At 41.8% G+C, this 17,709-nt stretch overlaps 3 protein-coding genes across 3 annotated transcripts; all 3 read right to left on the reverse strand.

The window, feature by feature from the left end:
* Positions 1-1,031: 1,031 nt before the first annotated feature.
* LOC119741364 (cationic amino acid transporter 4-like) lies at positions 1,032-4,550 on the reverse strand. The gene is made up of 3 exons (XM_038217116.1): positions 2,865-4,550; positions 1,789-1,897; positions 1,032-1,111 (listed from the first exon to the last, which is right to left on the reverse strand). The coding sequence occupies exons 1-3, from the start codon at positions 4,548-4,550 to the stop codon at positions 1,032-1,034; spliced, it is 1,875 nt and encodes a 624-aa protein (XP_038073044.1).
* A 5,888-nt stretch (positions 4,551-10,438) lies between these two features.
* On the reverse strand, positions 10,439-11,185 carry LOC119741365. The gene has a single exon (XM_038217117.1). The coding sequence runs from the start codon at positions 11,183-11,185 to the stop codon at positions 10,439-10,441; it is 747 nt and encodes a 248-aa protein (XP_038073045.1).
* A 592-nt stretch (positions 11,186-11,777) lies between these two features.
* LOC119741366 lies at positions 11,778-12,182 on the reverse strand. Its single transcript, XM_038217118.1, has one exon. The coding sequence runs from the start codon at positions 12,180-12,182 to the stop codon at positions 11,778-11,780; it is 405 nt and encodes a 134-aa protein (XP_038073046.1).
* Positions 12,183-17,709: the final 5,527 nt, after the last annotated feature.

Below are 17,709 nucleotides of genomic sequence, written 5' to 3' on the forward strand. Positions count from 1 at the left end.
GGGACACTCTTCAAGATCGACGGACCAAAGTTCGATTAGTCACACTCTACAAAGAAACCCATTGGTTTACACCGAGTAATATGGAAGATTATCTGAACATCGTCAACTCATCAAGGGGGGTTTCTACTAGACAGACCGGACCTTTCTCATATAGAGTCATCACCACAAATAAGGACTACTTTCGTTACTCAATGTACCCAAAGACCATCCTAGAATGGAATCAACTTCACCCTAACATCCGCTCTTCACCTGACATTAAGACTTTCAAACTGGCACTGGACAACATCAACATTCAAGACCTGGCTTCCAAAACCCAATCAAGAATTTAGTTGCTGCACACCTGACCCTGACCAACGTACGTCGACAACCTTCTAGGTGTTTGTACGTTTATGGAACAGAAACAGAAACAACACAGTGAACGCATTCGGTGGAGTTTAGATATTGACTGAGCTTACATGTTGGGATTCGCAGAATATGTAAATGAGCCTTCTATATGGAAGCCAGGAACTAATTCATGTACCTAATATCGGTGAGAACATGTAAAATGTCTGTCAGAGGGAACAATATTTGATAGATGAGCTCTTTACGAAATTGGCCTGTGGCATGCATGGGATGGAGTCACGGTGATGAGGCTTGTAGACGTCTTGTGTCTGGAGTCGATTTTGGGCGTAGGGATCCTCTTATGGTAAGTACGTCTGGATTCAAACCAAATGCCAATTAACTACGTGGATCTGGTGAGCACAGAGATCTGCTATACGCAGCAATGACTTGCTACACGAAACGTTATACAAGCCAAAAGAGTAATTCAATGAATATTTTCGCAATAATGACCGTGTTCTTAGAAAAACAGATTTTCAGAAAATGTCATGAAATGAATACAGTATCATAATTATTATGACTTGTTCTCATGTAATTGTGCTTGGAAGCCACATGATGTTTGATCCAGAAATCATCAGCCAATGAGAAAATGAAACGTCATTGATCAGTCAACACAAAGAAACATTTCATTGGCAATGACGTCACTGCCTTCGTCACTGATCATTCAGGTGAACATCTTGTCGTGTGGCCTCCACGCTGTGCTTCATGCCGTACGTAAAGTACACGATGAGTCCTGTCAGGAGAAAACAGACAAGTCGATTCAGAAAACAAACGAAGTGCGAATTTAACCACGTATTAAGGACATTTCAACTGGTGGGGATTTGTACGAAATCTTATGTTAATACCTAAATAATCATTTGTGAGTGCGTCACTACTTTAAGTTCTTTCACTGCAAGAACCAAAACAAAATATATAGGGTGACAACCTGGAGCAGAATCCATCTTGATGAAATAGTACACGTCGATAGCGGACATATTGGATTTACAGAGTCATTTAACATATGTTGGTCTTCTTTGACTTACTGAACACGTGGCTACACGCGATATTAATCGGTCGCCATTGTAATCAAGAATACGTCGCTAAACGTTTCGTCAGAAACAGTTACTAAAACTAATTTCATGACGATTGTGGGTACAGGTTGGTTTGTTTTGGGGTGGGCGGTCGTCTATATTTTCTTTGTTTCTGACGGAAATGTTATGATCTGTCAATGTTCTGACGATGTTATGATCTTTTGTGAAGCTTTTCGCCTTGGATTAATTTAACATAGCTCAAAATACATTCGAACAAGGAGCAATAGCATCTCAGCGGGAAAAAAATAGCTGCACATGCCTTCGAGTCTTGTGCGTATTTTCCCCTTCCCGCTTATATCCTGCATGGGCAGCATAATTTTTATAATGTGATATTATTTACCTAAACACAACCAAATGACGACTCCTACAGAGACCAAGGAATTAAAGTGTAGCAACAGAATGACAGCAGCAAGCAAAGCAATCAGCGGTAGCAAGGGCATCAGTGGTACCTGTATCAACAAAAAGTTCACAATATTTGGGTTATTTTTATTTCAAAACTCAAAGTACTGCGCATTCGCCAATTCGAAATTCATAGTACGTTTAACCATTTAGTTTGTTATGACCAACAAAATCACAGGAATTAGAAACTTGGAAATGCTGAAAATGTTGCGCTTATCGAATAAATAACTGATTTAGAGTGCGACCGGTGCTCAGGGTGTTCAGGGGGCGCAGGTTCAGGTCCCGCTTACGACAATTTTTTTATTGAACAACATCAACGTAAAATGATTATATCTGTCTTTGAATTCATCAAAATATTGCAAACGGCCCATCAGGGAGACACAATTTGCTTTAAAAAAGTTGTACATAAGGAAGACAAGATATATTAGGGAGACATGTTAATGCTTTCCTGTCAGATGTATTAAAATTTCAACAGACACCATTGCTAAACGCCCATACTTCAAAATTGTTTTACAAATACTAAGAACTGTCACATGTATTTAAGTTGCACAGAAAAATAATGATCAACATGTTATCTTTCATTTTCTTTTCATTTTTTGGTGGGTTGACTATTGCCTTTTCGAGAAATTAGCGCCACTTTCGAGCACAGTTGCATCCAAAATGCTCAGAATTGAAAGCCCTAAGTCCGGGCTAGAGGTTCATTGCCATCTCTTAAATTCCAAAATTTTATGGCTCTCAAAACTCTCTAATATAGAATATTTTGAGGGTATAACTTTTTATTCATGAGCTTGGTGGAGGGGTTGAGGCCTATTACCAGGTGTGCACCCAAATGTTCGGTTGATGGATAGGCCGGTTATTTAATATGAGAAAAGGCTTGCAGATATAGATTTTTTTCCCATGGCTTCTCTGTATAACAACATGGTAAAATAAAGAATCGCTTCTGTTCGTGTATGTTTCAATATGCCGAAGGTAAATGGCTTTTTGTTACTAAATTATTAATTTTTTTTGAAATCTTACTTTGAATGGGAGGTCATCGGTGTCTTGCGGTAGAAGTAACAGTGGACAGCACGAGACGAGAGTTAAAGCGCTGCTTACGACTATCCCGAGTATTAGACCTGGGTCATGGACTCGCAACAAGTCGTCCATGTTGAAGGTCAACAAGGCTACGAGAAGGAACTCAAAGATGAGGTGAAAGCAGAGTGAAAGAATCACGGATCTGGTTGTATGTTCTCTGATCCATCGAAGAATGATGGCACAGCCCTTGTGAATCCAAGATGGACGCTTTGGTAGCTCGTTTGTAGCGTTGGTTTCAGCAGTGTCAGTTTCTGGCTTAGGTTTAAGCAATCCATTCAAATCTGATGTAGTATTCTTGCGTCCATGAGCCTCGTTGGCACCCTCCTTGAAATCAGCCTTGTCTACGCCGCCCAATTCTACGTACCCGTCACTCCGGTTAGGAGGTCTGTAACGCAAGATAGTCACCGCAAATATTATAATGACGGTCTCAAGTGTATATAGCATGGAGTTGGTCTGTATTAAAATCTTGATGTCAATTAATACGGCAAAAACAACACAAATACAAGTGCCAAGAAGGTTAGCTAGCAAGGGAGTCTTAGTTCTCTCGTTGGTCCTGGAGAGCACAGAAGGAAGAAGTCCATCTCTTGACATGGGATATATGAAACGAGTCATAGCGTAGGATAGGTTTAGAGCACCTCCCGTTATGCTGCATAACGCACCTACTGCTACGATGTACTTCATCCAACGTAGACCATCAAGATCATTAAACGCTGCCTCAAACGGGGTTTTAAGATCGATGTTGCTGTATTCTGTTAATACAGTGACTGAGAGGACTCCAGTCATGTAGACTAAGATACTGATTCCAAGAGCAGACACAAGTCCTATCAAGAGATCCTTGGATTGGTCTTTTGCTTCCTCAGCTGCTAGGGCGATAGCTTCGATCCCAGCATAACCTGCGTAAGCAATGATTGCACTTCCTACAATATCATCAAATCCAACTCCCCTTGGTGCAAACCCATGCTCTGTTACGAGGGAGAAATCTGCATGAATCATGGCCACAATGAAAACCAACATCAGAGTCAGTAAAGTGGTTATCATGAATAAATTGTTAGCTTTGGAGAATACATTGGTACCTAAAGAAATAATACCACCAGACACAAGGATCAGCAACCCAGCGATAAAATCGGGATGGGTACCAAGAAGAGGTGCATTCCATTCCTGACCTCCAAGGACAAACTGGACGGTAGCATTTCCAATGGAGCCGCCTAAAGCATCGTCTAAATAGGCGCTCCATACCTGTCCTATGAAAGCAAGCGCAACGATTCGTGCTGCCACACCACTCCACCCAGTTAAGAACGCTATCATCTCTCCAAGTGTCGCATAGGCGTACAGGTAAGACGCTCCCGTTCCAGGTAGCTGTAAGGCACACTCTATATAACACAGGCCAGACAGTGAAGCCAACATACCCGAGAGGAAGAAAACCAATAGAGCAGCCGGACCCGCCACTACTCCAGAAACTTGTCCCGGTAAAAGAAAACTACCAGATCCTATCATACTTCCGACACCAAGTAAAGTCAGGTCGACTACACCAAGGCATCGATGTAGAGGTGTTGGGATTGCATCCCTCTGCACAGGTTTTCTTCGAGTTGAGGAGCTGAACATTTCTCTGAAGCACTGGAAAAGACCCATAGTTGATGGACAGTATACCACGTCGGTTTCGAGCAATTAACCTGTTGTCAAAAAAATAACAGTAAATTTGAACATTATCGACATTTATAAATAACAACAAGACGATAAGCCTATAGCTGCTCCCACACACAATTCTATTCAGTTGAATCAGAAAAGAAGTATAACAATTCCAGTCCTGAGCCAAGATTACCTTTGATGATGAACCCTTTGTTTTTATTGGAACCCGATGCGGTATTTTGCTCCTATATCGTTCACTGTTTTTGACTAACTCTTGTCAGTTCTATTTGCTCCGTACGCGTAGTGACCGTCTTTTTCATTATAATTACGTACCTTGCTTGCTTGGTTAGTTTGTGTGGTTTATTGCCCAATTGACAGATGCCTGCAACGTAATATCATTCACAGAAAATTGAGAACAGATCTCAATTGGGTAAAAAGAGTTAGATAAATTGTATGGCTTGTTGCATGCAAATTGTCATTTGGCGTATGTTTTTATTATCTTCCATGCCAATGCATGTGCGTTTTTGCCTGTGTTTTAATTTATTTCTGCGTGTGAACCGCATACAGGTTCACCAAAAGAGCTCCAATTGAAGGGAGCCAAAAAATAGTTACATGTAACTGAATATTTACTAAATACCATAAAAATCCATCAGAAACATAAAGGCGTCGAAAAGCTCACTATATTGCCCGACGATATATCCAAATAGCTAATAAACCTCGACAGTGGCGCTGTACATGCCTATTGATGGGCCCTTCTCAAGGTCACTTTAAAGCCCCCGAGCTTTCACGTTTATTTGGCGGACAGGACCAGGCCTATTGAAGTTTCCAACGCTTCAATAGTTCTCCAAAGAATAAACACAAGTTCACACACTGTTCAATTCAAGGCCCTCGCAAGGGCGGATCCAGGGGGGCCAAAGGGGGCCATGCCCCCCCCCCAAAACGAAACCATTTTTTTTTTTTTTATGTGACATCGCAATAAAGGCAGGCAATGAGTACACCACCATCTTTTCCTCAAAAAAACATTTGTTAAAGTGGTCAGAAATTGCCTCAGATCGCACCACAGAGCATCTAGAATCCAAAATTTTTTCGGGGCCCTTAAGCGGGCCCCGAACCCCACGCCGTAATTTTTTTGACCCACTTTTTGGGGGACCAAAAAATTTTTTGGCCCCCCCTAAAATTGTGTTCTGGATCCGCCCTTGGGCCCTCGATCAATTCTATTTTCTTCAATATTGCCTTTAAATGCCTACTGTGTTCTTACAGTTTATGAGAAGCTCCTCTTATATCCCAATAGCTCCAAAACGCACAAAAATATCCATAAACTCAAGCTAAAAAGATGTCAAAAGGTGTCAAAAAGGTTGAACAAACTTTAGTCCTCCGCACTCCTATCACTCGCCATCCCATAATAATAACAACAAACTTTTATGTCAACAGAGGGCGCTATAACTGTTTCAAGCGGTGGATTTGGCACTAACATTCCGTCCCCTTAATTGTACAAGCTCCTGTGGTACAATGACCTCTCTTTCAAACAAAACTTAATTATTAAACAACAATATACTGGTATGTTTGTTTTGCTAACAACAATAAACAACATGGCTAACATGCGTAACTTCTGGGCTTAACTTTTAAGCTCTTAAACAACATTTCCTCTTAAGATTCAGAACTTACTTTTAAACTCTTAAACAACATTTCCTCTTAAGATTCAGAACTTACTTACAATATCCTGGTGATAACCTTTCATCTAGACCAATGGCAAATCTGCATGAAACATACATTGTCCATCTTACTCTTCTGACATAAGTCGAAGTCGAATTTGTCTGGCTTTTTTTACAAATCCAAACTCAATACAAAATGTACATGTAGTTACATTAGGCAAAAAAAAGTCTCCGGTTTCTGGTATGGAGCTTGCCCAAAAAGTGGTGCGGCGACGCGGCTTTTTTTTTTATACTGTTTTTTTTTGCTTCATATGTCGTTTGATGACTGCAAATGGTGCCCGACTAAACTTAGTGCAAATATTATGGGAGGCCACATAAAGCTTATTCTCGACCATAGCCAATCTAAAAACACGTTAAAATTGTGCGGAAGCAGGATTCCAGTCAATCCAATGAGTTTGGCGGTTTTGAGTAATCATCTTTCATTGAAAAAAAAACTTTTTCATTTTGCCGACGCGCATGGCTACGGCGACGCGCGCGCATACCAGAAACCGGAGACTTTTTTGTTTGGCCTTATACACTGTACTGTTAACCACTGAACATATTCTGAGAGAATAGTTAATTTTGACATCATCTGCATTTCACAGGCTAACAAAGATACAAAAAAAGTGACAACTGATTATTACAAAAGGAGTCCTAAAATTCTCTGCATTTCTATTAAACTACAGGGAACTGAAATTGAATACACTTAATCCAATAAACCAAATTTTGATACTCAACCTACTTAATTGCAACTTGCAATATAGGCTACAACTATGAGTCTGAAACATTCACTTCCACAATCCAAAAAAAAGAACTAACCTAAATTGCATGTATATGCATTTGCATAACCTCCATTTGTATTAGACACTGTATAACTTAACACTGTAAGAATATCACACTAGTAAATATTCTAGTCAATTATCCAACCGCTAGAGTACTACAATGAGTCCAAAACAAAAAGACATACTGGAATCTGCCTCTTGCATTTTTAAATAACACTGATAACGAATCATGCAAATTAATCCTATTTACATTGTTTTCATGAAATACACAATGCCTTCAATTATCATCATGTCGTAAGACCTAAAGGAAAATTGCTCATGATCGAGAATTACATATACTGGACAAATCCATGCGTATTCTGTGTAGTAAGCACCATTAATACCGAATCTTTAGTTTACACTTGTTCAAACTGAAATCCCATGAAGAATCGGCTTATTTGTGTACATTGTATACTAGCAAACAATTCCACTGTACAATTAATCCTGTTAGAAGTACATGTAGATTCAAATACTTTAACAGTCCACATCTCATACTCAACTTGTACATTTTATGGCAATGTTGCAAGAAATAAATACACTTGACATCTGGCAAAACTGAGCTTCAGAATTATTAGACTGGTCACCTGAGCAATCTTTAGCTTTAACCTCACACATACTGCCAACTGTTTTGAGTCAAATTGTATAACCAATGTATTGAATCTAAATATGAAAACTCATTAAGGCCCCAAAAAACAGTTCCGGAATTGATGCGGCGACGCGGTTTTATTTTTTTTTTTTTGTGGCTTTTTTGTTTTCAAGCTTGAATTGTACAGACAAGGTGGGTACTATTTTGCTTTTGTGTGTCCTCATTATACATTGGTGTCCTCCATAATTTACCTTGGTGCCCTTTATCATTTGCCTTGGTGCAATTTGACGCGCATGGTTAAAATCGACGCGCGCGCTGACCAGAGACCGATTACTTTTTTCGGCCTAACATTCAGTTTCTAACTTACATATTTCAAATCAATCAATACAAGAGCCTTGTTCTCAATTAATGGCTTGTGAACATACAAACATTTTTACATGTGTAAAAGCTGAGCACAAAAAGTATACTTAACACAATGATTCATCTTTATATTACAAATAAGCTGAAAGTGTCACTGACTCAAGAGTTTTTTGAAGTTCCACTCCAAGTATTGCTCAAGGGTCTGCTTCCAAAAGCAAGCACAACTTGGTGATCGGCCTCCTGTAGACATTCATTCTGGTCTTCACCTCCACGCTTCGAACGAATCCATCCTTGTCTGGCATAGTGCGTACCACTCTCCCAAGCGGCCAGAGATGCCTTGGCACAGATGTATCCACCACCAACACTAGATCTCCAGCACCGACGTTAGGCTGGGGATGCACCCACTTCTGTCTCTCCTGTAGCTGAGGTAAGTACTCCTTTACCCATCTGCGCCAAAACACATCAGATAGGTAGTGGACTTGTCGCCATCTGCGCCGAGCGTAGACGTCGGACTCTTGGGTGACTACTGGGGGTAGTTGGGGGGAATAGGGGGTAGACTTCAGCATAAGCAAATGATGTGGGGTCAATGCTTCCAGGTCATTCACGTAATCAGATACCCTGGTCAAGGGTCTGCTGTTGATGATACTCTCTACCTCGCACAGTAGAGTGTGCAAGCTCTAATCAGTCAATGTCTGCTGCTTCATCAGGGAGAAAAGCAGTTTTCTCACAGTTCTTATCTGCCTTTCTTATACACCACCGTGATGGGACCGTCCAGGTGGATTGAAGGTCCACTGAATGTTCCTCTGCAGCAATGCGTTGTTCAGTTGAGCCTGGTTCCACTTGTTGATTTCTGTTCTAAGTTCTATTTCAGCACCCACAAGATTGGTGCCATTGTCCGATCTCATCTCTGTCACATTTCCCCGGCGAGCAATGAATCGCCGCATAGCGTCAACGCATGAGTCCGTGTCTAGGGAGTCAGCCTTCTCGATGTGCACAGCTCGTGAAGCTAGACAGGTGAAAATCACACCATACCGCTTTAAATAGCACACTGCGACCTCTTTTCAGCTCTAGTGGCCCAAAGTAGTCCATTCCTACTCTGGTGAAGGGGGGGGCTCATCAGTTTTGATCCTGTCTGCTGGGTCAGCCATCTTCTGCTCCATGACTTTGCCTCTGTACCGTCTGTACATCACACATTTGCCAATTTTTTTTCTGATTGCGGAGTTGGCACCAGATATCCAATATTTCTGTTGAAGACTTGCAAGAACATGATTCCTTCCACTATGTCCGGATGTCTCATAAATGCGTGTTTTGATCAAGGTTGACACGTGGGAAGGATGATGGGGTGTTTAGCATCAACTGGCAGTGAGGCCCTGCTCAATCTTCCTCCAACTCTAAACAGCTCACCATTTATGACTCGGTCAACTCTGTGGATGGAACTGGTTTTCTTCACTCCTTTGATCTTTTGTCTGCTCCCTCCATCATCTTCTGTACTCGGGGCAAGGGCTTTAATCTCATCTGCATATGCTTGGCTTTGAACATCCTGCAACATTTTTTTCTCTGCTGCTTGTAGTTCTTCCAGAGTTAGTACACCCTGCAGAGTTTGTTCAGCTTTCTGGGACTCGGGCTGGCCTTTCAACCATCTTCTGAATCTTAGCAACCAGCAAACTGCCTTCTTCAGTCGGACCCAGTCTGAGTAGTACTCGACTTTTCGATCGATGCCCTGTTTCTCCATCTCACTTGGCTTGATGGTGCAGGCAAGAACATTCTTCTTAACCTCCGAGTCTTCTGCCACTTCAACTGCACCGAGCTCTGGTGTTGTGGGCCACTCATCTTCTGGCTGAAGTAAGAACCCTGGGCCATTCTTCCAGTCATCCATCTGAAGGAATTGCTCAACTCTCCTTCCCCTTGAACACACATCAGCAGGATTGAGTGCTGATTCGATGTGACGCCACTGCGTTGGACTTGAGCCGTCAAGGATAATTGCCAACCTTTTGGCGACGAATGTCTTAAATCTGCTTGTTCTACTGTTGATATATCGTAGCACAGACATGCTATCGGTCCAGAAGAAGGTGTCATCTACTTCGATCTCCAGATCCTTCCTGATCATATGGTCAACTCTCACTGCTACTGTCGATGCTGTAAGCTCCATTCTTGGAATTGTCACCTGCTTGAGTGGGGCGACCCGTGATTTACTCATCAGGAATGAACACTTGACTTCGCCTCCATCATTCACCAATCTCAGGAAAGATATGGTGCCATAGCACAGCTCACTGGCATCAGCAAAGTGGTGCAAGGTGACTGACTTTGGTTCTTCAAGTCCATCTGGCTTCAGGCATCTTGCCATCTTGAACTCTGCCAGTCTTGGGTGTTCCAACTGCCAATTCTGCCATTTCTTACTCAGATCTGGTGGAATTTCTTCATCCCATCCTAACTTCATCCGACATGCGGCTTGCAGTAATTGCTTGGCTGGAAGCACAACTGCTGAGACACATCCCAAGGGGTCGAAGACAGAGCTGACGTAGATAAAATACCTCCTCTTGTCGGTGGTCTATCTCTCATTTCAATTTTGTATCCAAACTCATCATCTTCAATGGACCACATTATGCCAAGCGCTCTCTCAACGGCCAACTTCTCACCATCGATGTTCAAGTCTTTCCAGTTTCTGCCTCTTTCATCTTTAGGGATGATCTCTAGGACTTCCTTCTTGTTGCTCACCAACTTTGTGAGGTGGAATCCTCCCTTGCTGCATGTTTTAGTCAAACCTTTGACAAGCTGGACTGCCTTTGACACTAGCGGGGTTGAGCACAAACAATCATCGACATAGAAATTGCGATGGATGATGTGCGCAATTTCTTCACTTTCTGCATGATCATCTGCTGTCTTCTTCAAAGCGTAGTTCGCACATGAAGGAGAAGAGACCGCACCAAAGACATGTACTTTCATGCGGTACTCTGTCAAGGGTTTCTTGATGTCACCATTGTCCCACCATAACAATCTCAGCAGATCTCTGTCGTCTCTGGGCACTAAGACTTGGGAAAACATGCCTTCAATGTCAGACATGAGGGCAACCTGATCCTGCCTGAACCTAGTCAACACACCAATTAGGCTGTTTGTCAGATCCGGCCCCTGTAACAACTGTGTATTAAAGGGAGACACCTCTGTAGTCGGCTGTGCAGTCATACACCACCCTTATCTTGTTTTTCTGTGGATGCATGACACCATGATGAGGAAGATACCATAATCTGCCGTCATCCCTTCTTGCCTCTCCATTCGGAACTTTCTCCATGTAACCCCTGCTAAGCATGGACTCCATGTAGCCTGTTTATTCCTTCTGGAATTCTGTTTGTCTCTGGAACTTTCTTTGCAGATGGGCCGTTCTCTGTTCTGCTTGTGGTCTGTTGTTCGGCATTCTAACTTCTGTCTGCTTCAGTGGGAGTGCAATCTCGTAATGGTCGCCAACCATTCTGATGGACTTCTCCACCTTCTGGGTAAAGAGTAAATCCTGTCTGGACTTCTCTGGCTTGTCTTCTATGATCCTCTCATTGAAGTCATGATTAAAAGCTTCTCCAGCTGATCATCAATGTCTGCTTTGGCTTTCACTGTTACTTTATGGGAGATGATTTTCTGTTGACCTTGATTTCTCTTTGACCCATAAACCTGCCAACCAAGGACTGATCGGCAAGCAAAGGGGCCACCGTCATTGCTGTTTATGACTTCAAGTGGTTCCATCGCCTTGGGGACATTGTTTCCAATCAACAGCCCCACATCTGCATCAATGATTGATCCCCTGCTCCATGCTGAGATCCTTGGCTAAGTTGTACAGCTCTGTGATGAACACTGAATAGCGATGGAGCTCATCTTTATCCTCTGGCTTGATGTCCGGCCAGCCAACTGCCTTTGCCACCATGTTGTCAATGATGCGATGCTTGTCGCCGAATTTTTTCTTCAGCAGAAGTTTCGCTTTGGCGAGAGCGTCTGCCGATTCTTCACCATACATGCAGCTTTTTACAATGGCAATCGCTTCGCCCCTGGTGTACTGCTCCAAAAAGTACAGTTTGTCCTTGTCATTGTTGTTCTTGGATTCAATGGTGTGCTCGAAGGCCCTCACAAATGCATGGTAATCAAGCGGGTTTCCACTGAATGGCTGTATCTGTCTTTGTGGGAGGGATGATCTCATGTGACACTAAACCAACATCTTCATCAGCTGGTTTTGCTGTTTCATTGATTCCCCCTGTTGCTGAAGAAAGGATGTTAAGGCACCGGTGTCGGTAACCATGGGTCAACCGTGGACAACATGACTTGATCTTAACCAGTTCATCCATTCTGGCAATTTATGCAGGGTATATAGGCCTACTCTGTACTCAGTTCTATTCTAAGTTCTGTGTATACTTGTAACTCAGTCTATGGAACAGTATTCCTCCCGTAAACTGGACAGTTTAGTTTTTTCAACTAATGTGCGTGCCTATTGATGGGCCCTTCTAAAGTTCACTTTAAAGCCCCCAAGTTTTCACGTTTATTTGGCGGACAGGACCAGGCCTATTAAAGTTTCCAACGCTTCAATCTTTATCCAAAGAATAAACACAAGTTCACACACTGTTCAATTCAAGGCCCTCGATCAGTTCTATTTTCTTCAATATTGCCTTTAAATGCCTACTGTGTTATTCTTACAGTTCATGAGAAGCTTCTCTTATATCCCAATAGCTCCAAAACGCACAAAAATATCCATAACCTCAAGCCAAAAAGATGCCAAAAGGTGTCAAAAAGGTTGAAAAAACTTAGGCCTTCGCTCTCCTATTATTTGTTTTAACGACAACACACTTTTACGTCAACAGAGGGCTCTATAACTGTTTCAACGATATATCCAAATCTATATATATAAGAGAGAAGTTTACTCGCCCCCGAGACGATGTTTGCTCCTGAAAGGATCCGAGACCGCGGGCTCCCGCGGCCCCAAAATCGCTCCACGTCCGTGGAAAAATGCGGAGGGTGTCTTCCGCCGGGTCGGACGCTTCGGGTTGTCCTAATTTTCCCGTTCGGACCGGCGATCCGTTTCGTCGATTTTTCGTGACTGAATTTTGCACAGGAATTTGCCGTCGTGTGCGCTTTCACGCTGACTGCCTGGCCGCCCCCGTGCTGGTTTTTCTGCGTGTCTAGACTGTGCGAGGTCAGCGAGGTCAACGTAGGGGTTCCGTTTACGTGTTCTACTCGGCCCTTCTGAAAAAGCGTTCACCAAACGTTAGTATGTGGTGACCTTGGTAAAATATTTTTTGTCCATGGTGCGTGGCCACCAAGTGTCCCTATTCTTTCATATGCTTCGCTTGCCGCCCCTGCGCCGAGTGCAACGAATACCCAGAAGGACTACACATTAGTATGCCTTGCCGCGGTCTGACCAATCGAAAGTCTACACTGCGTAGTACTTCCGGGCTATGCGTAAAACCGTCACTGGCAACGCGTACTGCAGCCTGCTCCACACCATGGAAACGAGGTTGAGTCTACGGTGCTCGCTGTTTGAAGCGCAAGCATGTGACGTCGCGTGATAGAGTGCTGTTGCTTCTATAATGTGTTTACAGCTCCATGCTTCCACCACCAAGGCTGAGCGTTGTGAGTTCGCTGCCCGCCACGTATAATTCACTGTCGCGTTATAATTTCGGGGGCCTGTTTGGGGTCAACGAAGGATCGATGCATTGCTTCGAATATCGCGATCTTAAACGAAGTCACAAAAAAAGCGACGAAAAAGTGTCCGACCCGGCTGACGACACCCACATTTTTCCACGGACGTGAAGCCGCGGTCTGGGATCCTTTTAGAAGCAAACATTTCTCGGAGGCTGAGTAAAACTTGCTCTTATATATAGATGGTTGAACCAACTTCAATAAAAGTTAAATCGACTTTTTCCTCGCAGACGGTCTTGCAAATTGTAAGAAGTTCAAGTTTACGTTTGTTGAAGAGTCCAATACTGAAACTTAATTATGACCTTCCTCCATGATTCAGACCGTTTGTAATTTTATGGTAACACTCAACATTTTCATTTCAAATGACACCTTCACGTTTTATTGCATTATGATTTAAACCAGCCTTCGCCTGTGTACTACAGTAACCTTTTTAGTACGTTTTCAAAATGCGAGTGCCTCACAAAAAGCCAATTTAACAGACCAACGGCAACATTTACAGACAGTTTCCAAGGTACATAATTATCATGTGCGTAAATCGATGGAAGACAGGGACCCCCCCCCCCACACACACACACACACACACACACACCCAGACTTGTTTCACATACCTAGTGTGGACTTTCCTTTCTTTTCGTGTAGTTAAGGAACACCAGTGGAAAAACTCATTTTTCTCAAACTGTGAAAACTCTTACAACCCAATTTTTTTTCAATGATTCCCTTTAGTGTTTCTCTTCATTCTGCTACAGATAAACCTAACCCAAAAATGCCTCTAAACCTGTTTTCCAGAAATGGGGAAACACTGTGTGGACGTGGGCAAGTCCACACTTCGTCGCTGCTACCTACATTATGTGGACGTCTTTTGTTCGGAAGTCCACACTGCGTATGTAAGACAAGCTCACACCTTTTGAGGCGGGGGTATTGTTTGGTCCCCCCCCCCCCCCCACTTTTTCTTCCCCGAATAAAAATATTGTTGCCTACAATAATGATTCTATTGCTCAGAATACATGTAGCTGATTCAATTACTCCAAACTCAACACTTTAAAAGATGATTTTTTGCTCAAATTGGTTTTAGTGGTCAGAAATTGCCTCAGATCACACCATAGAAATTCCTTTACTATAACTGCATGTCTCCCCAACAACACTTTAAAAGATGATCTTTTGCTCAAATTGGTTTAAGTGGTCAGAAATTGCCTCAGATCACACCATAGAAATTGCTTTTCTATAACTGCATATCCCCCATTTACATTTAACTCCCCACATTTTCATCCCCAACACTACGCCCTACCCGATCTATGATCGGGTAAATCAGCTTGTAGCTAATAAACCTCGACAGTGGCGCCATGGGCTGCACCATTTACGATATAGCCAGGGGCGGTGGAACCGGGGGGTCACTTCCCCTCAGATTAAGTCAAGTGCTGACTTAAATGTGCCCCTTCGAGCATAAATGTGCCCCCTCGCGATGAAAACAAAACTGGCCCTAAAATTTCGGATAATTTGTTTTCAGTAACCATTTTCCCAAATGATATAAAGAGTTCTGATATGAAGGAGGAATATAAAAACCAAGCCACAAATCCCTTACCATGCGCCCTGAAAATGGGCACACAATGCGTAGTTTGCATAATGGTACCCCCCCCCCCCCCCCACACTAGTTGATTTCACGGAGGCCAAGTGTCCGGTGCAAAAAACGTGTCGACATTTCAGCACGGATGGAGCAAGTGCCCCTTTTTGGTGATCCCCCACCCCCAGTTTAAAAACCGTTCCGCCGCCGATGCATATAGCCGTTGTTTACTACCATACGGCCACAATACGGCAGTCGTGAATAAACATTTGGTACCAGTGTATCATATCTGCCTATGGTCCATCCACGTCATCAAGGCGCCTTTGCACATTATGTATTTTGAAGGATATTTTCATGCAGATAATTAGAATCATTTCCGTTCATGAATTTAATGTATTCCAGATTACAAACTTCATAATCTAATGTTAGAACCACAAGTAATGATGACTATAGTTCGTCGTGTGCCCAACAGAAGGGCATATGTGCATATTTCCTCATGCAATAGCGCGTTATGACCAAAATGTTCCCAGCAAAAGGGCATATGCAGACAAATGCCTCCCTTGTAACGAAATTTAAACATTTGATTCAAAATGCGCGCAGAGGAACAATGAAACCTTTCAACGCAATTTTCTTGAAAATGATTTTTGCGTCAGAACGTTCATATGCCCTTCTGTCGGGCACCCGACGAGTTCATAATTAATTAATAAATGACGAAATGATAGTCCATAATATCAGTATATACAGCGAGAATGCATCGGTAGCTATACAGATAGTACGTCATAATTTGTTATACATTGCCCATCTCTTAATGTTGCCAAATTTAAAAAAAATAATAAAGAATTGTAATATTCGCATCAATCGCTCTTTGGATAAAAAAGTAATTAATAAGTTCAAAATTAAAATATTAAAAAATAGCAAGAATTCCCATGATTACGTCATTCACGTCATTTCAAAATGAGTATGTTGATCAAGTACGTCCTAAGTCACTTGGCAAATGGATTCAAAGTTCTATTATATATGTCGTTATGACCTCAACTTTAAAATGGTGTCACGCAAAAAATGATGAATTTATAATAATATGTTTTCATAGACACCCTTCACATGGGGGTTGTGTCTGTGTTTGCATTGAGGCAGCACAGGGTCGCTTTTGAATATTATCCAAATTAAATCTCAACAGTCCAGACTGGGGTATAGTCTTCATATCAGGTGGATGATAGACAGGAGTGACTCAGATTCCTCTAGCAGCTATAACCCTTACATCTATACTTCTCTCCATTCGGCCCCTCTACGCATAAACCATCTATGCATAATACATACTTTTTAATGATCAGAATGAAAAGACGACAAGGCGTTGACAAATTTTGATCGACATACAGATTTTTGGTTGGCATCGATTTGTCTACGCCTTCGGGACGTCAACTGGGAAAATTACTACTGAAGGTTAGTAAGAACTTTGTTCGTACCTGTAGTCCGCGATTTTAGAGAAAGGCCAACGCAAAACTTAAAGATGCACGCATTCGATAAAAAGATGCTTAGGCCTATATTTTATGATCGGTCGGTTGTGCAGCTATGTGGTAGAGACGCCTCTCTTTATGGGTGATATAGTTTGGGCGCATGCGCGAAATATGGCTGCTGTAATGTGAACTTATTTCTTTGCGCGCCTGTGAAGGTCAATTTTTCCCCAATTGTTTCGTTTAAAAATTGTTTTATAAAAGTGCGCATGTAGTATTGAATATTAATACAGTAAATGAAATGTTAAGAGCTATTTCACTTCTGTCACAATCTGGAAAATGTGGATGAGAAATGACGTATTTATAAGGTTTCATTTGTAGTATTCAACTATTCTCTAATAAAAGAATACTAGTCGAATTTACTTCATATTGCAATCTTCCCAACAACAAGGTGTACAAATGCATGTGTATAGTCGATGAACTAAGCCTGTAGTCTGGGTTTTAATCTTGCAAGTTCAGCATATTGTGTGAAAGTTAAAACTTGTAAATGTTGAGCTAGTTTTTGCTCCCATTCCGAGTGTACAGTTTGATAATGGGAATGTAATGAATCTTATTTTGTACTTTGTGTAAAAAGTGTACTGTTGTAGTTGGAGAGCCTCTGGATAAGCTACTATTTATTTTATTTTGATTAGCTTTGTAGGCAATCCTACAGGCCTGCATATTGTACAGTTAATTATTTCTTGTATTTAAGTTTCTTGTATCTTTGCCCTTTGTAGTTCGTCATTTTGTCCATTTCCTTTGTTTTGATTTATAGTTTTATTGTAATGAATTTCAATATTGTACATTTAAATGTTAATTAAGTGTTTCCTGAAATGTTATCTGATAAATAAATGCATAACTAAGAGAAATATTTTCCAAATGGATAATATTAACTATTGAACACCATTCCATTTTAAATTACATTTTTTGTACAAAATAAACCGATCAATGCATTTCAAGTCATAAAATGTAACAATGCAGTTTAA

The sequence above is a fragment of the Patiria miniata genome, unplaced genomic scaffold, assembly GCF_015706575.1.
Source record: "Patiria miniata isolate m_02_andy unplaced genomic scaffold, ASM1570657v1 HiC_scaffold_5, whole genome shotgun sequence".
Classification (NCBI taxonomy): domain Eukaryota; kingdom Metazoa; phylum Echinodermata; class Asteroidea; order Valvatida; family Asterinidae; genus Patiria; species Patiria miniata.